Source organism: Anastrepha ludens, chromosome 3, assembly GCF_028408465.1.
Source record: "Anastrepha ludens isolate Willacy chromosome 3, idAnaLude1.1, whole genome shotgun sequence".
Classification (NCBI taxonomy): Eukaryota; Metazoa; Arthropoda; class Insecta; order Diptera; family Tephritidae; genus Anastrepha; species Anastrepha ludens.
Genome location: NC_071499.1, coordinates 28749258 through 28771250, shown reverse-complemented (window position 1 = coordinate 28771250; position 21993 = coordinate 28749258). Strand labels below are relative to the sequence as shown.

General features: G+C 40.5%; 1 protein-coding gene across 12 annotated transcripts in view; it reads left to right on the top strand.

The window, feature by feature from the left end:
• LOC128857269 (uncharacterized) overlaps positions 1-20936 on the top strand; it is a 112448-nt gene extending 91512 nt beyond the window's left edge. For all 12 annotated transcript variants that reach the window (XM_054092946.1, XM_054092952.1, XM_054092945.1 and 9 more), the window contains 10 exons: positions 9251-9455; positions 9552-9717; positions 9791-10110; positions 10173-10323; positions 10398-10615; positions 10685-12646; positions 12727-12882; positions 14759-14917; positions 14990-15391; positions 20405-20936. In XM_054092946.1, the coding sequence (XP_053948921.1) occupies positions 9251-9455; positions 9552-9717; positions 9791-10110; positions 10173-10323; positions 10398-10615; positions 10685-12646; positions 12727-12882; positions 14759-14917; positions 14990-15391; positions 20405-20829 (4164 nt within the window). In that variant the 3' untranslated portion in view covers positions 20830-20936. The remainder of the gene's footprint in view (positions 1-9250; positions 9456-9551; positions 9718-9790; positions 10111-10172; positions 10324-10397; positions 10616-10684; positions 12647-12726; positions 12883-14758; positions 14918-14989; positions 15392-20404) is intronic.
• The last annotated feature ends 1057 nt before the right edge of the window (positions 20937-21993 follow it).

The following is a 21993-nucleotide window of genomic DNA, read 5'->3' as shown; positions in this document are numbered from 1 at the left end:
CAAAAATAAAATACATACGAAAATTAATTCAGTAAAAGTTAACGTACACTGCTCATAAAAGTTAAGTCATTGACAGTAAAATGAAAATAACTCATTTAATAGCTTGTGGGATAGCCTTTGCGCTTGATAACTTCTGCTAGACGCTTTGGCATAGATTTTACTAGCTTTGACGTTTCTTCCGAAGTTATTTTGCTCCATTCTTCAGTAATTACGTCCTTTAACCTCGATTTTGATGTTATCTTATGTTGGCGAATCTTACGTTCTAACAAGTCCCACAAATGCTTAATTGGATTGAGATCTGGTGATTGTGGTAGTGTACGCAGCTGTTTTGGGACATTATACAGTAGCCAGAGCTTCACCATTTCAGCAGTGTGCTTGGGATTCGTGTCTTGTTGAAACATAAAAGTATTCCCCAAACCTAATTTGGTAGCGCTCTGCTTTAAATTTGATTTAAGTATGTTCAAATGTAAGTATGCCCACACCGTTACTGGCCATACAACCCCACATCATTACGCCTACACCACCATGTTTTACTGTGGCCGCAAGATTTTGTTTGTCGAGGGCAGTCCTTTGCTTTCGCCATAGCAGCTTGCGTCCCCAGATTCCAAATATACAAAACTTGCTTTTGACCGCAAAAAATTACGTTTTCCCAGAACTCAATCGGCTTATTTAAATGTTCCTGGGCGAAAGAGATGCTAGTCTGTCTGTTTACCAATGATACAAATGGTTTTTTGCGTGCGATTTGACTACGATAACCTGTTTTCTTAAAAATCTTGCACACAGTATCACTACAAATGGTCTTATGAAATATATCCTGCACGTTTTTTGCGATTTTGGAAGCCGATATTTTTGGTTCCTTTTGCACTTCGTTTAGAATATGTCGTTTTTCCCGCTCAGTTAACTTTTCTGGGCGTCCTGATTTCGGCTTTGATGCAGTGGCATCTCTACATTTATAATTTTTGATAACTCCTTACACTGTAGTATGAGTTCTGCCCACTATTTCGGCAATTTCGCGCAAAGACTTTCCTTCATTCCATAATTTGACCATGATGTCTCTTTCGGCAGAGCTTGTTGACTTTCGTGTTGGAGCTATTTTACAAAATTTATGAAAAGTTTATTTATTAGCACAGTTATAGTTGTAGTAACCTATACACGTATTTATTTTAAAAATTTTGGAAGAGCGATCACGAAATTTAACAGGGGAAGTCCCGTACGTAATGATGTACGCTAACTTTTTCTGCAATAGCCTTCGCATATTTTCGAAATAACTATCGATAAATCAAGCGTTGACGATGCTTTAAATTCTTCTGTGGGTATTTCAAATTCAATTGCTGTTTCAAGGGCAAATTTTTGAATATCAGCCCTGCGCACAACCCAAACCATTGCTCTCCTGGCTGCAATCCATTCCCAGTTGCAATCTTCCGACTCAGAAAGTAACGGCTGCCGACCTAATCCAACTCTGGGTTTTTTCTCATTTGTCTCTCATTTTTCTTTTAGATATTATTACTTATACTTAATAAATCAACAGCATTTTTTAACGAATTCTTTTTGCCACATTATTTTCGAAAATCACGATAGGGCTTATTTTCGGAGGATGTCTTATTTTCGGAAAAAGATGGTATAGGCGCATATGTACATACGAGTACATACAGTTAGTAACATAAATAAGTATACTGGAGCCTGATTTAAGGAATTGTTTGACGATAACGCTTTCCTTAATATGTAATCAAAATATTTTAGACATGATAATTGTGTACTGGGATAAGCTTTCCTACGCGCCTTAATTTAGTTGTAAATTTTAGGTACCGTTATCCACGCTTTGCCTTGTCTTTGATGCCAGGGAAATTTATGTCACAATAGTTAGTATACAGCAAATGATTGTTCAGTTAGCATAACATTTATTTTTACGCATTGATTAAAAAAGTTAAAACTATTAAAAGGAAATAATTAAAGTGAGTATAAAAATTTAGGGAAGTACGTTTTGTATTAATTTTTGCGACATTTTTAGTAATGGCACCAAGAGAAAAAGAGCTTTCTGATGATTTAAAAAAACTGTTTATAAAATATCACAAGGAACATAAATCATTCCGAGAAATCGGTCGTTTGATAGATAGGAATTTAGCTACAGTTCAAAAGATTGTGAATAAATATAAAAGTGCGGGAAGCACTACTAACAAAGAGCGTTGTGGACGTCCGCCGCTCTTAAGTTCCAGAGAAAGTACGGAAAATCAGGACAAGTCCCAAAATAAGTGCCCCCAAATTGAAATTTGAAGTTGAAAATGGTACTGGAAAACAATTCATAGTGCTGGTTATCATGGGCGCAATGTTAGGAAAAAGTCCATCGTGAGTAGTGTCAATCGGAGTAAACGAATTTCATTCGCAAAAGATCATGAAAAATATGACCAAACGTTTTGGAACCAAGTCATATTTTATGATGAGTGTAAGTTCAGTATCTGTGGATCTGATGGCCGTGAAAAATTTTGGAGAAAAGTTAACGCGGAATTGGATCCAAACAATATCACCGGCACTGTGAAGCATAGAGGGGGCTCTGTGATGGTTTGGGGATGTATGGCTGCCCACACCATTACACTGCCGCCACCATGTTTTCACATTCGGTTTTATGTTGCTTTTGTGGAGCTCTGTATTAGGTTTCCGCCAGACGTAAGACATTCCATCTAAGCCGAATAGGTTGAATTACCGTTTTCCAGAAATCAAAATCTTTAATTTTGAGCTCTCTGGCGAAGGCAACTTGGCTCAATTGATTTTTTGAAGTGAAACTTCTTTAGCGGCGGTCTGATATTTGAGCGAGAATGGAGAGTGAATTGGAAAAAATGTAACGTTTAGAAATTTCGTTACGCGAGAGAGAAAAAAGATACAACGTAGAGAGAAGGAGAAAGAGAGCTATACATTTTCTATACCTAAGACATAGGCTTCGTTGTAAGACAGAGTATGCAGATATATAACATAGAGAGAAAGATAGCTATACATCATATATGTACATCAGTTTAGGCTATCCGCGTCTCCCTTTTGTGCGGTCCTAGTCCAGAGTCTAACTTGCTTGAAGGGGGAATAGTTTAGGAAGCATCGTACGAGCAACAGAGAGAGAGCCACGTATTCATTGAATACCAGGCACTAGAAGAAAATAACAGCTCTGTACAGCTCTGACACCATACGACAGTGGAGCAAGGGAGAGCGATATATACACTCAGTACGAAGCAATAGAATAGGATAGCTACATTATCGCGCATGCGGGTATTATAGATGTACGCGTCAGACGCTATATATTAGCAGTTGAAACAGCACGTGTGTATACTTGATATACATATCATTGTATTTTGTTGTGATTATTTACGTTATTTACATCTGTATTCTGTGATTATTTGATAATATCCTTGAACCGCTATAATGTAAGTATATTTAAATTATTAAAATATTATTATAAATAATATTTCTAAGCCTATATTGGGCTGAAAAAATAAAAATAGTTGATTTACGCCACGTGTTTCATCACAGATAACTATAACGCATAAAAAGTAAAAAAAATAGCCAAAACGGGAGCAGAGCGGATTCGCGCATACCGAGCGCGCATAAGGGCTTTCGAGAATGTAGCCGCGGCTGCATCTATAAGCAATGTTGCTGGCCTCAGTCAACGGAGTAGCCAGAGTGATCAGGAAGCAGGGAATACTCATCGAGAATTTGTTGTTCGAGTTGATGTTCATCAACCAGTTTTGCCATCGCTTTCGGATGCTCCGTCAACGAGCAGTAATGCACAAGTTCTGCGTGGCACATCAAAGTTGGGGAGACGTGGCAAAACTCCGAAAACATCAGCAGAACGTGTTCGTGCTTATAGAGAACGGCAAAAGGCTGCAAAAAATGCTGCCAACCGGCAACACGTTGATGACTTTTCTGTACTTGGTGAACCATCTCAACAAGTAATCAACACGGCAACAGCCACCGCAAGTCAAGAATGCGCAGGGCGAAGTCGTACATATCGAAATTTTGACGAACCAGTATGTACTCCCGGATCTTTAACCAGTGTACAATTCAACAATGCGACATCTCCCTTGCCATCGACTCATCATAATCCAAGGACCAACATCAACCGTATACCGACATCAACAGTTAATGATAATGCGAATGACATTCAAAATGAACATTCAAGTGTGCAATATAGTGAATATCATCGCCATGAACAAGCTCACCGTGAATTCAAAGTAAAATTTCTCGACAACTCATTTGGTAGTATTTGCTCAGTGTGTGAGCTCAACTCCCTCTCTCTTATTCACACTCATTCACACACAGAAGTTTCACTTCTATCACGTGTACAGTGCTGCACATGATTTTTTTTTTATTTATGAATGGCTTCTTTCGTGCTACTCGACCATTAAAGTCCTTTTCACGTAGTACTCGTACTCGTCGCACTGTTTCGGCGCAACATGATTTGCCCACTTCCTGCTGAATTTCGTTTAGCAGTTTTGGAGCCTATAGCATTGGGTTTTCTTTTATTTTTCAAACAATTATGAACGCTCATCACGTTCGTCAAAAACTTTATTTGGGGCACATCGACCTTTATTTTGCACCTGATTTTCATGAGCGAAGCGTTCAATGATTCTTTGTACTGTAGCACTACTTTGAAAATGCTTGATGACCACTTCTTGCTGTTCAATCGTAGTACGCCGGCCCGTTTTTATATACATACATACATATATTTTTATATTGTCCACTTGACAATCACAAACAAGCTAAAATTTGCATTGCACAATAACTATGCGCTAGTCACATAAACTAGAAATTCAAAATACCGTTAACCAAGCGACTAGCCGCCGCCACAACATTTAACAACTGCTTGCTTGAAATAAGCTGTGAGCAAAGACATCGCATTGTGGTTGCATTTCATCTCGTAGTGTGAGTGGGACTATATTTCCACGAATTCTGTTCTACTCATTATATTAGCAAATCATTTAACTAAATATTTACATAAAAATTTTTCTTAAATTGCGACAATTTTTCATTCTGCACTAATTTAAGTGCATAAACTGAAACTGTATGAAATAGCTGTGAGCCACTGTATGTACATACATATGTATGTGTGTATATAATTTTGGATGATTTGCAAAAAATTTCGCCAACAGCGTTAACATTCTTTGTTTCTAATCATGAACAAATTCTAATCGACTGCTGCTAAATTAACATAATTCACTCTATTGCTGTTAACTTTTGGTGCAAAATGCATTTGTGGTGGTGATTAGTCTTCGTGGGACGAGTATCCCTCAAAATTCCATACGTTCCTGTCGTTGAGATTTCGCTATACATTAACGTTCTCTGCTCTCCATAAGCATATTTTTCTTGAGGAAGGCAAAGACATTTGATAAAGCGTAAATTTTTGTCGTGAATCTTCGTATATATGTGAATGTGTTCTCTAAATGCGCGACAGCATGGCGATAGTCGCAGCGAATGGTGATTGTTTTAGCTGCTGTGTGTGTGTGTCAAGTGCTCGCAGCAGCATACATTAATGATGTAAAGAAAAGCCGCCGTTGACTTAAAACAAGTTCACGTCTTCGATATTATTTCATACTACTAAAAACTTCAAATTGCTTCCTTTTGTTCTCTTATAGAAAATAAATACTGAATTAAGATATATCTTCAGGTATGGGATTATCCAGTTAAGAAAAAAAAAAATGAAGTTAGAAATTTACTTTGAAACCAGATTGCTGCTTTTTTTTGCTGCAGTGCATCTATGTTTGCTTATACATTTTTCTGTGTGCCCGGCACAGAATTTGCTTGATTGCGTCGCACAGTGTCTTCTCAACGGGCACAATTAAAAAATTTTATTGTTCGAAATTGGAGGTATTTGGATTGTTGAAATGCTTCAGAGAAACATTGTTTAACCCACCTTTTAGATTTAATTTCAGTGAGCTATGCAAAATCCAAAAAAAAAAAAAATAATAAAGAAATAAATAATAAAATAAATAAACCCGAATATCAATGATTCAGCGTAGTCTAGTCCACAATTTTGTGTCAAAACTCATCCGTTTTTGCCCACTGTTTATATTGAGCGTTTAATTTTTGTGTTTACGAGCAAAGCCATTGGTCGGCTTTATTACTCGCCACGATTGATTTGCGTATCCAATTATTTTTATACTCCTTACTTTATGTACTGGCACCCCACATACAACATAATTTTTGTTCGAGATTGTGACTCTATGTTATTACTTACTCAATGATAGAACCCAAAAACTCTTGGTTTTCCATTGGTAAATTGTTCGTCTATGCCACATGGGGAAGGCCAAAAATGTTGTTTATCCGCTGAACTGAGATAAAAATTCAAAAACAAAAAGAATAGTTTTGTTCAATTTTTTAAATGGTTGTTTTTGCTTTACTTATTGAGTTAGAGCAACGCTTACCGGGTATTAGCAAGTTTTTAATAAACTTAAAAATATTACTTATTCCTATTCTGGCACTTTCCGATCAGCACTAAAGGAAATCTTGATACCATTTTGTGACCACCAACTGGCAGATATTTACATCCAACCAGAGCTGTTGATGTAACGGAGAAGGTTGATGGGATTTAGGTGGGAACACTGCTCCAGGCTGTCGAAAAAAGCAGCATCCAGCGATCTTAATCGTCTGGCTGCCAAATGCGGACATTTACAGAGAAAGTGCTCAAAAGTTTCCTTATCTGAAAGGACACCAAAGCTTCTGCAATGGGGATTAAATGGTAAACCCAGCTTTTCCACATGTGTGTCGATCGTCAAATGACCGATTAACACAACTACAAGTTTGTAAATTCAATGGCGTGAAGTTCCCAGGACTTTCTGCGTCCTGTGTCTATTGTACTGGGGCCATAGCAATTTTCAAATAGCGCATGAAGAAATGGAGCTCCATCTGATCTGCGTTTTCTTGAGAAATAAATTGCGCAATTCCCCTCTAACAACAGTCAGGGGGATGCCAATGACCGGCTGGGACATCTCTGAGACCAATTCAGTGGACTTCCCTTCCTAGCAAGCGCATCAGCAATTTCATTTGCCTCCAGGTTCCTATGTCCTGGGGTCCAGCGGGGAGACATTTTGCCTGTACACTCACGAGATTTGATTTCTTCCTGACAGGAGATGACCAATTGGGAGCTGCATCATGGTGTTGCAGCTTGACTGTGGGAAAAAATGTTTATATTTCCTCCCTCGCTTCCGCATTCCCTAAGTATTCTGCATGCCTGCAGCATCGTTGAAAAACACTAGCAGTATTGGTCAGTTTTATGGAAATAGATGAATTGACTGGTTTAGAGAAAACTCTTGCTCCGACTCCCGATTCCATCTTGGAGCCATCGGAATATAGAGGTACCAGCTTCGGTGCAGATTTTTCCCCTTCCTTTCAGTCCTCACAGTCGTAGTTAGAGTACGCAAATCTATGATGGCGTTGTACTCCTGCGGAAGGCTAATTGGAAAGAAATGGGGATTGGAACCCAGAATGATATACTGACTGTTGTACACAGCAATGGTTAGGCCTATTCCCTACTATGGGATTGTAATATGGTGGAATGTCCTTGAGAAGGGTGTGAACATCAAAAAACATGACAAGGTTCAAAGACCAACATCTGTTCTCATGACTGGCGCGATGTCAATCACACCATCGAAAGCATTATAAGCCGCTAGATCTGCAGGCAAAATATAGCGTAGTGTGGGAATAAGGCTGAACACTCTAAGTAAGTGGTCAAATAAGAGCTACGGTGAGGGCGAAATCCTGGCTGGCACTTCGGAGCTTCCCGGATTGGTGGACTATACAGTCCTGCCTATACTTGTCATTACAACGTTCACGACCATCCTACCCTCGAGGGAAGAGTGGGAACGAGACGATGTAAGACGGGGCGAGCCCATCCATGTATATACAGATGGCTCAAAGCTCGAGGGCAGGGTGAGCGGAGGTGTGTATTCTGAAAATTTCGGATCTCTTTCATTTGTAGTGCCTCCCCTACTATTGTAGTGTTTTTCAATCTGAACTGATGGCAATAATGAAAGCCGTGTCATTGGACAGTGTGATGCGATACTTGGAGATGACATTGCCACTGATAGCCAGGCGGCGATAGAATCTCTCACAAAGCAGTCGACAACCTCCAAGGTAGCCATGAAATGCCGCAGATTTCCTAACGAGATGATTGAGTCATTTCCCTAAGGGATAATATGGGCTCCTGGCCATCGCGGCGTTGAGGGTAACTGCAGAGCCGATGAACTAGTGAGACTCGGCACCAAATTGAACCATGAGTACATGTCAATGACATAGACATACTCTTACAAACATGCAAGCTTCTCATCCTTGAAGAAATTGTAAGGAAAGCAAACGAAAGATGGCGTAATGAAGTCACTTGCTAAGTCGCCCGTCAACTGTGGCCGACTCTCAATGCTAAACGCACAGAAGCCAAAATAAACACAGTCTTAGCACACTGATTTCAGTCAAAACGGGGCACTACCTAATAGGTAGACACGCCCAAAGGATGGGTGTGCAAGCACATGACTTCTGTAGAAGTTGTCTAGATGAGGACGAGGAAGAGACAAGCTTGCATCTTCTGTGCCATTGTCCTGCTCTATTCAGACGGAGATTAACTATTTTAGGCAGACAATTTTTTATCAAATTGGAATTCCTCAGTTCTGCAGAAATATGAGATATTCTAAAATTTTTGAAAAGCTCGCACTGGTTTTAGGAGTGATAGGGACAAGCTCCCTACGCTGCATCACAATGGGCTATGAGCCTGAATGTGTCCCACCGGACAACCGCTTCAACCTAACCTAACCTTCCAGTCCTGCCTACTTGGAAAGATTGCCCTGGCACGACCGTCGAACTCCAGTTTGCGGATAGAGCGCTCTGTACGAAGTTAAGAGTACCATGGTGTTAACTGCCTAAAAATGCTATAATGTCACCTGAGAGATCGTCGTCCAGAGGCCAACCTCCTTTAACACTACGTTGTGCATTCGGAAAACGGCCTGTGGCTTGGTTCACCATTTTTTGCCTTCTTTACTCGATTTTCAATATGGAGCTTCCAGTGGAGTTTGGAGTCAAGTATCACTCCTAGAAACTTAACTTCCGCCAAGAATATTTTTCAAATTATTTCCTATAAATAATTTAGTATCTGTAGTGTGTCCAATGGCCGACACTTAGACCTAAAAGATCTTTAGTGCCCACCATATTATTTCCTATGAATCCAGGGAGGAAGAAAGAGCCGAATACCTTATAATTTTCCTCTCTTTCCTCTTAATTCCAGAAAGATCCAATTGAAGTATATGACATGCTCCTAAGTGACAGAACATCACAGGACTCCGTCAAGCAAAATGACGCGTTCAATAAGCGACTCATACGCCACGTGCGAAGGCATCGAATACTCTACGATCCGGCGTACGCAAATTTTTCCAGCGCCGAAGCTAAATTGGTAGTGTGGGAGAAAATAGCGAAGCAAATGAGATGTGATGGTAAGTAGAGGGAGGGGGCTCTTAGTGCTAATTTAAGTATGAAATTCATTTACTTTTCTAAACTCTTGCGAATTCGTGTATCTTCATGACTTCCAGCTGATGTCTGTAGGAATGCTTGGATAAATTTACGTTATTGCTATCAGAAATATGTGCGTCGATTGCGTAAATTCTTTGCCAATAAAAGAGGCGATAAGCGCCTGCATAGGCCGGCTATGGCATTCGAGACTGAAATGCTCTTTCTTTGGCGCTTCATTTCGGACAAGTGAGTTTAGAGAATACAAAAGAAAATGGTGGGAATTTGAAAAAAAAAACTATATTTTCATTTTCATATTTAGAGCTTCTTGTCCTTTGCCATATAATGAAAAGAAGGTGGAAAAAGAAGAGCCGCCAGCAGAACATATCGTAGAGGATGATGATATTGTAGTGCTAGAGGATGACGTCGAAGTAATTGATTTGGATGACGATGCGACTAATATTGCAAGACCGTTCACGAAACAATTCAAGACTCAATTCCAAATCACGCCCGAGATCAGGCGGCTATTGGCTAGTATAGAACCCTACGAAGAATTGTATGACAGCTATCACAGATATTACCAAGACTACCGACGTAAGGGCATCATTTGGAATGCGATTGCGAACGAAGTGGGCGACAAAGGTGTGTGGTGCGCTTTAACGAAATCTTATTCGAAGTTCTATACAGTCTTTGTGTCATTTTAGCAACCAAATTAATGAAATGTTGGATTCAAATACAAACCCGTTATGAGTGGGAAATTACGCAACGGCTTCTTTATAGTGACGAGTCAGCTACGCGGCCTGAAACCGAGCTAGAAAGTCTGTTGACATTCTTCAAGCCACATATACTGAAAATGTACGTGTTAGTGATATTAAAAAAAAAAATGTATATATTTCTCATTTGCTTATTCCATTTGCATTTCATTTCAGGCCCAATACTGTATATAAATCTTCATACTTCCTTAAGCAGGCCTGGCACGAGCCCATTGATCATTTTAAGAATATCTTTAGTCTGTTGGTGGCTATGAAGAAATATCCAGCGGTAATTTCACTTACCGAAACGGTCACGAAAGGATTCGCATCAAACAACGGCGTCGCTGTTAGTGCCAACTACGCAACCATTTGGGGCGATGTTGCCACGGCAAAGGGTATGCACATACATATATTCTGATTAAATTAATTAATTAGCTGTATACTTACCTTAAATTTACCCTTAGGTGGTTCGGTAACGCCTGGCCAATGTGAAGCCACTTGGATTATTTTGCGCACATTCTACTGGGAGCTGGTCAATATGCGCAAACACAGCTATCAGCTGCAGGACAAGTGGTATTTTGAGACGATTATTTCCGAATTGTATGCGCTGGCGAAGGCGCAAAAAATGTTGCGCACAAAATCGAAGCAAAACGTTGGAACGCACATTTTGTCGTCGATATGTGCGGATGAGTCGCCTACACCGTCACCACCGCTACCACCACCGCTACCACCACCTGCATCTGAACCAACAAGTAATACTAACCAACTGATCAATCAAAAACCAATAAGTCATTCAAAAGTCGTCACCATTACTTTGGGAGCGCCAGTTTTGCCAGTTGCGCCCGCTTTGCCAGTTGCGCCCGCTTTGCCAGCTCCGCCCGTTTTGCCAGCTCCGCCCGTTTTGCCAGCTTCGCCCGTCTTGCCAGCTCCGCCCGTTTTACCAGTTGCGCCCGCTTTGCCAGTTACGTCACTTGCGTCAGTTACGCCAATAAACCGCATTATGGACACTATTCCAGCACGAATCCCACCTCCAATGCCAAGCACCATCGTACCTATACCGGTTAACTTCGATGAGGATAAAATAAGTTGTTCAAAAATCGAAACGAAAAGTAAGCAGTTCGAAAACATTATCTCCACTGCTACTACTACTACGACCCCCACTACCACCACCTTACCCTCGTCGAACTTATTGGTCACGCTGAGAACCGCACGACCGATGGCTCGTACCAAAACCACGCAACTTGATTCGCAACCCAGCTACCCACAATCGAATTCTCCACAGATTCGCGTAAAATCACATGCAGAGCTGCACGCAGAATCGCCACCAGTAAAAATGTTTGTCTCAGAGCGTCCACAGCTCCCAATTCAAGCTCAAAATTCAGCTCCGACTAAGTTGGCAGTGCCACAGACATCGCAACTTCAACTACGCTTACAAGCACCACCGAAGGTGCCAAATCCACTGCAAACCATAACACTGCCATGCATACCACATCCACAACAAGCACAATTTCAAATGCTCCCGCTCACGCCAATCCAAGCGCAATCGAAGGCGGCATCTAAAGCTCAATCAAATATGCAGACTCAAAGTCAAATTATACCCACCAATATGGGCCAGCTATTGCCACCTGTTGCAATCGAGCCACCATGCGTCCAAAATCAAACATTACCATTAGATACGATTAAAACACCAAAGATTGTGTCGGCCGTTAGCTTGGCACCGCGTGCATCCTTCTCAGCGCCTTTCACCAATAAAGGTTTACAAATAACTGCGGTCGCATCGGGCAATTCTGCTACACCACCACCACCACCACCACCACTCCTGCCAATGCGCGCAACTGCTCCAACTGTGCCCGTATCTGCTGCACCAACATCGTCTAGGCCGCCGTTGCCCACGCTGGAGCCACTCTCAAGGGCGTTGGGCACTGCAGGCATTTTAAATCTACCATTTCCATTGCCGGATAATACAAATATTGTCAAATGTCCACCACCTTTAAATATGCTCAACAGTAATCCGATCACCGCTGTGGCGCCCGTGCCAAACATGAATGCTATTGCGCCGCTTCCCACTGTGCAACGGCCTACTGCAACTGCAAATACTAAGCCGACTGCAAATGCCCAGCCGACTGCTTCACGGCCTTCACTCGAACCGGCAATACCAACTACAGTTCTGCCTCGTCCTCGTGTAATACCAGCCTCACAGCTGAATGCTAACGAAATTATGATCGAGTTAATTAGTTCGGTGAATGGCAATCAATTGGTTGTGCATGGCCCACCATTGGAACAGAGATATTCGCTGCCAATGAGCACAACAGCGCTATTAATCAGAGAAGTGCTATCCATTCCATACCTGCACAAGAAGGACTACAATAAGCCAGCGCAGGTTCATATGTGTTGGCTATATTTGGCTAAGCGTTTCAACTTGCCCGGTAAGTAGAGGGAGGGAGCCTTTTCCTGATGGAATGTACAAAATTGTGCTCACGAAATTATTTTTTTTTTACCGTTACAGTGCATATTTGCAAGGCCTGCTGGAATTTCCTATCAGAAAACTTCACACATTTCCCTCAAATCGCGCCTATAGAAGAGCTAACGAAACCCGTCAAGGTCGGCATTAAAGTGTGGCGAGAGTCGGCCGTATACTTTCAAACATTCAATGAGAAAGCAGGTAATGCAACATTTGTTTGTAATTCTTAACTGATTTATACGTTTTGTTTTATAAATACTACTGGTGGTCTGTGTGTCGCGCCGAATGGATTCATTACCTATTATAACCCGCCGTTTAGCGGGGATTCTTATACGGTCGTAGGCGAGTGAATTTGTATGATTTTTTTCAGTTGGGTCTGGATTTGAAATCCAGCGTGGACCCTCCATTGGGCACCCGGATCTGGCCAGACTGGCCTTTTCGACTTTGGACGTGAATTTCGCGGGGATTTTTATACGATCGTAGGCGACTGAATTTGTGTGATTCTACTCAATTGGGTCTGGGTTTGAAACCCAGCGTGGACCCTCCATTGGGCTCCCGGGTCTGGCCTTTTCGACTTTGGACGTGAATTTCGCGGGGATTCTTATACGGTCGCAGGCGAGTGAATTTGTGTGATTTTTTTCAGTTGGGTCTGGATTTGAAATCCAGCGTGGACCCTCCATTGGGCACCCGGATCTGGCCAGACTGGCCTTTTCGACTTTGGGCGTGAATTTCGCGGGGATTTTTATACGATCGTAGGCGACTGAATTTGTGTGATTCTACTCAATTGGGTCTGGGTTTGAAACCCAGCGTGGACCCTCCATTGGGCTCCCGGGTCTGGCCTTTTCGACTTTGGACGTGAATTTCGCGGGGATTCTTATACGGTCGCAGGCGAGTGAATTTGTGTGATTTTTTTCAGTTGGGTCTGGATTTGAAATCCAGCGTGGACCCTCCATTGGGCACCCGGATCTTGCCAGACTGGCCTTTTCGACTTTCGACGTGAATTTAACATATTTCTATTATAGCTAACGACTTGAGCTTACAGGTAGCTTCCTAAAATTTAACTTTCTATCGATTTATGGATATAACCATTTAAAAAGGATTTTCGCACAGGACGAAAAAAGGCCAAACCTGGGTGCCCAACCGAAGGTTTTAAAAAAGGTTAAATGATAGAAAACGTTTTTTCAATAGCATTCGATGTTCGGTAGTCATTTTATAGAAAAAATATCTGCCCATCGGTAGCTTCATAAAATTGTAGGCCACTCCATTTGTAGAACAACAAATGGTACAGAATAATTTCGCAGAAAAAAGTTCCGTTATTCTTGATTTTCTTCGTATGTATTGTCTACTCATAAATTATTCTCAGTTTCGTGGCGAATTTCGCTTGTTAACTACGAAGTGGGAGGATGACAAAATCTCAGCTCTCAAATTTGGTGGGCACTATCCGCGGGGCAAACATGTCGTGAGACTCGGAATTACTTCGAGTCCTTTTTGCATTAGTTGTATGGAGGATGAGCAGCCCCTGCTCTTAGATGTTCGCTCTCGCGGAACTAAGATTTCAGCATCTTGGTTCTCACTTCTTTTCTGCGCCTGCTGATATAGCAGATTTTGATATCAAAAATCTGATGAACTTCATCAGCAGCATAAAACGGCTAACACAGCCGCAAATTAGTCACCGTTCATAGTCCACAAATCCTCAACCCCCACCCCTCTCCCTTTCGTCCTATTGTTCTACCTCACCCCTTTTTTCCCCCTTGCAATGGTATCACAAAGGATGAACCAAACTTCTTTCGTCCAAGTGGGCCCACTATCTGGGCAACCATTACAAACACATTTTTCTATCCTAATCCACTACGAAGAAGAAGAAATATAAATGACTTCATTTCAATTAAAAAGCACAGACTCGGACTCAATCGTTAAATAATTATATGTGCGTGCATTGCATTTAACAACAACAGCAACAACATATTTGATTATATTGAACCCAATTCTATTAATTTTTTTTTTAACTTCTTTTGTATTGAATTGCTGTTTGTTATAAACTAATTTGTTTTTGCATTTCTTCATTTCTTCAATACAGCCCAATTGCGATTGCCAAACATCAAAAATGCCGTTGAAAAATTCTTCGACAACATCAGAGATCAGACGGAAAATATTCCCCGAATACCTGGAAAGAAATTAACATTTGCCGTCGATTGGCAAGAGGCAGCCAGACAAACGAATGCGCGCGTGTCCAACAGTAAGAATCTTTATGATTAGAAAAAAAAGTAAAAAAAAACTATAAATAATTTTGTTTTTGTTTATTTTGCAGAGCTTTGGTTCGCCACATGGAATCTGTTCAGGAGCGCATTCGCTAAATTTATGCGCGACTTGGAGGTCGGTGTCGTCAACTACTGGTGTCTGGAATGGTGGCGCGTATTGGCCAAGCTGGATTTTTTCATAGAAGAACTCTATCATAATATGGAACCTTTTTACTATATCATACGAAATAAAATGTTTGCCGAATGTGAACGGTGTATCAGGGAGGAGCAGAAATTGAATGCGGGCTTATTGAAAATGGAAACTGTACAGCCGTTGCTGCAAACGATACCCGACATAGATAGCTACCGAGTGATTCAGGCCGTGCGCCGTTATCCGCAAATTTACCAAAAGGCCACCGAGGATGAGAAGAATAACGCGTGGGAACAAGTTGCGATGGAATTGCAAACGAGTGGTAAGCATAAAATGGAGCGAATGAGTGAAATGCAGGTTACGGCGGGTCACAGACCAAACAAAATCTATAGTGTAACAGATCGTTGATAGAGAAAGAATTATACAGGTGCCTTTTTATTGTTGTAATAGCATAAACATTCCCATAAAAGTGTGAAGTGACAGACTACCGACGGTTCTAAGATGAACTATGGTGCGGGAGCTGGCTTCCATTCGGAGCCGCTCAACCTATCCCAGTCAATTCGTCTTCCTGACTATGCCAGCGTGTTCCAGGCAGAATTGTTAGCGATCAGAGAAGCATGCAAATCACTAAAACTGTACAAGGAAAGGCATTGGACTTCAACTCCATTTCATCCAAACTAGTCTTACAGTGTAGAGAGGAGCTGGAATTGCTCAGTCATTGAAGTTACTCTGATATGGGTTCCCGGTCACAGGAATATACGGGAAAATGAGATAGCGGATGAGCTAGCAAGAAAAGGTTCGACACTAGAAATAGCAGAGGCGGTGACAGTCTCCACCCCACTCAACACATTAAAAGCGTCCATTGCCTAACACTATCATGCTTTAGCCGAAAGGAGATGGAAGCAACTAACTAATATATATATATATAAATATTACAACAAAAAACTCATGGCCGTCATACAAAATCCAAAGGACGAACGATCTGTTAGGATGCTCCCGGCCAAACATCACACGCATCACTGCAACCCTTACAGGTCATTGGAAAGTAGGGGATCATGCAGCTAGACTCAATCTACCCTTCAATCCTATCTGCAGGAGCTGTCAAGCGGAAGGTGTGAAGGAAAGTCTTTTCCACTACTTGTGTGAATGTCCAGGGCTAGCTAGGGCACGACTCCGCTGTTTTGGTAAGCCTTTCCTGCAGCAAATTAATGAAATCTCAGACATCGAGATAAAGAATTTGCTGCTATACTTGGACCTCACTAAATGGATTTGACTTAGAACAACAAAAAAAAAAAAACATTATTATACGAGGACGGTGGTAGTAAAACGGTGCTGGTCACTAATTAGGATTATTTGAGTGGAAATACTCAACCACTTCAACAACAACGACAGTCTCCTTGGCGGCTATAAACCTGGCTCGTTTCGGTTGCGTACAACCGATTGTCCACAGGCCAATACATGCTGTTAATACAGGGTGGTTGATAAAATTTTCTATGTTAGGAAATTTAACCCTCCGCTGGTAACCTTTTTTAAAATCTTCGTTTGGGTACCCGGGTCTGGCCTTTTTTTCGTCCTGTTTAAGGATTATTTTTCAAAAGTTATATCCATAAATCGATAGAAAATTTAATTTTAGAAAGCTACCTGGAAGCTCAAGTCTTTAGCTATAATAGAAATATATTAAAGTCACGTCCAGACCCGGGTGCCCAACGAATATAAATAAATAATTATTTCTTTTTTCTGTTCAATTCATATTTTAAGCGGTTTTTGTTGCCGAATGAGCTGGTGCGGGACTTTATTTGTTTGGACTCGGACATGAAAAACCAAATGGTAGAGAAAGTGTTTTTTAATAGCGGACGCCTTTTGGCAGGCAATGACCAATCTCCGAGTGTATTTCTGCGATAAAAAATCTCCTCGTAAAAAATATCTGCCTTTCGACGACGGTTTAAAATGCTAAGTCCCTCGATTTGTGGAACAGCAACACTCAACATAGGATGTATATACGGTAGAAACTCGATACATGCGATATAATTTTCATTGCGTACTAAGTACTTTGCGACATTAGACTCTTTTTACCTCGATACTTACAACATTTTTGTAGTTTTACCTTTCTCTTTTTCTCTTTTTACGTTGTATTTTTGAGCAAAAAGCTCAGGAAAATATCGTCGATGTCATTGTGATGATGACATTTTTTGAATTGAATCAGCTGAGTTAATTTTGAGGACGTACCGTCTAATTCATTTGCTGACGAAATAACAGTTTTGAGTTAACTTTTGCATGGTGTGGCCTCATATTGGCAAAGAGAAAATTTACGCTGCTTAGAATAAAAGTAAAAGCTGACATTCTGAAGCAATTAAATGTGGGAATTTCCATGAATGCATTAGTTTTCACGTGCATAGATCAACAATAACGCACATTAAAAAAATGAACCTGCCATAAAGAGTTTGTTACGCGATCTGAAGCCGGTTCAGGTAAAAGGAAAACTCTTAAGATTTCTGAGTTTCCAAAAATGGAAAAGGCGTTGTTCAATTGGTTTGCAGATCAAAGGGTCAAAAACTTATCAATTTCAAATGGTATGCTAAAAGAGAAAGCTAAGTTCAGGAAAACCTCTAGGCTTCCACGCTAGCAATGGTTGGGTTGCAATGTTTAAAAAGAGGTATGAAACGATGGCTAAAAATTTGTGGAGAAAAAATATTAAATAAGATCGACTCCATCAACCCATTTTTGGACAAATTTAGCAAAACAATTATGGATTTGAGTTAGACAAAAGCGGAGATATAAAGGGTGGTTAAGTTTTAAGGGCCGGTGTTGATTTTGAATAAAATTCAATTTTTTTAGGAAATTATTGTCATTTCTCTTTATTATGATAATATTGGTATGGCTCAATTACGTATAGAACAAAATATTGGCCAAATGGCCGCCACGGCGTCGGCGGCACACCTCCATCCGATGGTCCAAATTATCGATGATGCTGAGGCATAATTGAGGTTCTATGCCGTTAATGTGCCGAATTATCTCATCCTTTAGCTCTTGAATTGTTCCTGGTTTATCGACGTACACCTCTTCTTTCAAATAACCCAAAGAAAGAAGTCCAACGGTGTCAAATCACATGATCTTGGCGGCCAATTGACATCGCCGCGACGTGAGATTATTGGGCCATCAAGTTTTTCGCGCAAAAAAGCCATTGTTTATTTAGCTGTGTGACAAGTGCCACCGTCCTGTTGAAACCACATATCGTCCACATCCACATCTTCCAATTCGGGCCATAAAAAGTTCGTTATCATCTCACGATAGCAAACCTTATTTACAGTAACTGCCTGACCGGCCTCATTTTGGAAAAAATACGGCCCAATGATGTCGCCGGCCCATAAACCGCACCAAACAGTCACTCTTTGTGGGTGTATTGGATTTTCGGCTCTTGGATTATCATTCGCCCAAACGCGGCAATTCTGCTTATTGACGAATCCACTGAGGTGAAAATGTGCCTCATCACTGAAGATGATTTTCTTCACGAAGTGCGCGATATGCATTTTGATTTGAACGCCCGTTTTCATAATAAGCCTGAATAACTTTGACGCATTGCTCGATTGTGTATCTTTCCATTGTTCAAATTGAAAAATGTCAACTGAAATGCAGAAAAAAGTTTGACGTTTAGGTGTGGTTCACATTCAACATAGGGCCTTGAAATTTAACCACCCTTTATAATGACGACGAGTTTGGCTTATTTTGGAAGCTATTACTCGATTAAAAGAGCTCTTACCCGCTCTAAAAAAAATCTCGGCTCCTGGGCATAAGATCAGAGATTAATTTGCTGTGAATTCGCTTTCATTAAAATTTTTACTTATATGTCAGTTGTCTACAAAGCAAATAAAAGTGCTTGGATGCCCTTAGCTTTAAAGCTTTTGAAGAATGGTTTCACAGAACATTTGTTTCAGAGGTGCGTAGGTCCTTTTTTTTGTCGAAACAAAGGAACTCGTTTTAATCAAAAATTGCTTAAATAAACAGGTAAAATAGATTCATGGTGCGCAAAATCTTCGGGAAAAAGCACTTCTACTTATTTCAAATGTTCTATGCGATCCCAAAGAAGGCGAGTTAAAGAGCTACAACGGCCAAATATCGGTAATGTGCTTTCGCCCTCTCTCTCCCTCTCTCTCTCTCTCGCTCTGTCTCTCGCCCTCTCTCGCGCGCTCTCTCTATGACGAGCATATAAATTCATTTGCTCGGCCAAAAACGAAAACTTAAAAGCACACATTACTATATATCTAGAGCGCAATGCCCAGCTCCACCTTTGGGCGGTTTCTCTTTCGGAGCAGTTTTAATACGCTTAATTTATAAATGCCGGTATATTTTTCATCTCATAAATATAATAACAGAGGGAAAAATGCTATTTTTTAATATAAATGATCGAATGTTGTTTTCATCATAAAGAGGAAGGAAGGAAGGTATGTCGTTAATAGTGGGAAATAACGTCAGGCAAATGACCACCATGCCCACGGTTACAGGACAATATCCTTTTCATGAAATTTTCCATAACCGAATTGCAATGTGGCTGCCCTATGTCCTCGATAGCCTCTCCATCTTTCAAGTCTTGAATCGACCCTGGGCTGTTGGCGTAGACCTTCTTTTTCACGTGGTGTCACAAGGTGTTAACTCAAGAGATCTCGGTGGCACATTGTGATCACCACTTCGAGAGATAACACGGTCCGGAAACTTTTCCCGTAAAAGATCAACGGTTTCGTTGCTTGTGTGGCACGTAGCGCTGTCTTGTTGAAAATAAACGTTATCCAGATCAATACCATCCAATTCCGGCCATAAAAAATCGTTAATCATCTCTCGATAGCGCAATCCATTCACCTGTAACACCTGTTATTGGAAAACCCTATATTTGAAATTTTCTACTCACCAGTATTTTTTTAGTTCTGTACGTTGAAATTAACTATATTTTTTCTTTTATTTATTATAAAAATCACTGTTCCAATAAATTTATTTTTTTATGTCCGGCGCACTGCCAAATTTCAAATGAATTTTCTGTGAATCGAAAAAAGCCAAGCCCGTGGGCTTTGAACAAAAACAAATTTAAGTTTTGGAAATCCCATTTTTGTAATTTTTTTATTTTTGTAGTGTTTAGAGGTATTTTTGTAGATTCCACCAAAAGGCGGTCTTGGGTATTAGAGGATTAAAACGGTGTCTCAATAGGAATAAATGCCATCTGAGTTGAATCGTTGACTCTCTTTTTTACTTTCATATTTATTTTTCTTTTCAAATTTTCTATACAGTTTTTCTTTAAAATTTTATTTGCTTTCAATTAAATCCTTGACCAATAATTTTCTCTTTCCAGTGACTTCTTGCCGTTTCGCATTCCAATACGCACTGAAAAACTATCGTCTTTATGCAGCGCGCGATCCTGCGAATCGTTGTCGTCTCAATCATCGCTACTATAAACATATGTCCGAAATATATCGAGCTATAAAACCTATAAAAAAATTGAATATCAAAACGCCATCGGAATTGAACCAATCGGTAGGTGAAGGTATCGAGTCAAATGAGCCAGTATTTCCCGAGCGCTTCATTATGGATATTAACATGAGCAACAGCAGCTCAAATGTGGTTATGAAAAATTGGGGATACGGTCTGAACGCGAACGTACCGACGGAGAAATTGCAAGAGCTCTTTGACAAATATCGCTCGACTGCTGTGCCGGCTGCCGGAAGCTGTTCAGAACAGCAAGTAAAGAAATCAGAGCCAGAAACGGTGTATGTGTAGTAGTCAAATGAATGGATGAGTGGAGAGTTTTTACTTTCATCTAGTTTTAAAAATATTTCTAAGGCATGCTTTTACATGTGTGCATGTAGTTGTATTTACAGTTTACGTCAGATACTCGTAGTTGTAGCTTCTTTAATGCTTAAACGTATGTTATAGGTTTTTTTTTTTTTGATAATTACAATCGCAGATTTACAATAAATTTTATCTTAGTTTGTTATGCAATTAATTGATCATTCAAAATAAATTCAAAGAAAGAATGGAAAAATAAGTTCAATTTTTTCTTTTGGGAGGCAAATATATGTACGAGATGTCGGTTCCACAAGGTGAAGTCCAAAATAAATAAGACCAAGACTGGCGTCATAAAAATGTTGCTGATGGCGCCATTTATTTAATGAAGGAGTTAGTGCGTTAAAAGTTACACCCCTAGCTGACTTCCAGTGAAAGCTTGGAGACATTCGGTTCGGTGGAAGCGAAGTTATTGCGTCTAAAGTGTCAGTCCGTTTGTGTCGTCGGTACAAAAATGAGTTTCGAACAAATAGCTAAGATCAAATTCAAGAACGTTCCCACGACAGTCGGTTCTACGTAACCGGAACGACCCGAATTTATATCCGGCCAAGGACTGTCACTTCAGCAGCATTCCTCGTATATGCACGGGGAATGTTTATGCTGCTATAACAACAACATCATCAAATTTTGTTTTAAAATCAGTAAAACATTTACCGAAACATTTGAATTGATAAAAAAAGTTTAAGGCGTTGATTGTCTATCTCGAGCCAGAGTTCAAGAGTGGTTTACACGTTTCAGAGATGGTTGTGAGGACATAAATGGCAATGAACATAGGGGCCGCCCTAAATCAGTAATCCCCGAAAACTACAATACATCGAAACTGTTCGTAAATTTATAAAAAATGAACCGAAATCATCGTTGAAATTTATGGAATCGGCGTTGAATATCTCCAAAGCATGGATTTATTGCATTTTAACTGATCATTTGGGCTTATGGAAGGTCTGTGCACGTTTCAGTCCGCACAAGTTAACTGAGGACCAAAAATTGCTCAGAATTCAACATTCGAAAAACCTCATTAAAGAGGCGAGAAGAGACGAGAACTTACTTTTCCAACATTGTAACTGGCGATGAAACGTGGTATTTCCAACATGGATCCGA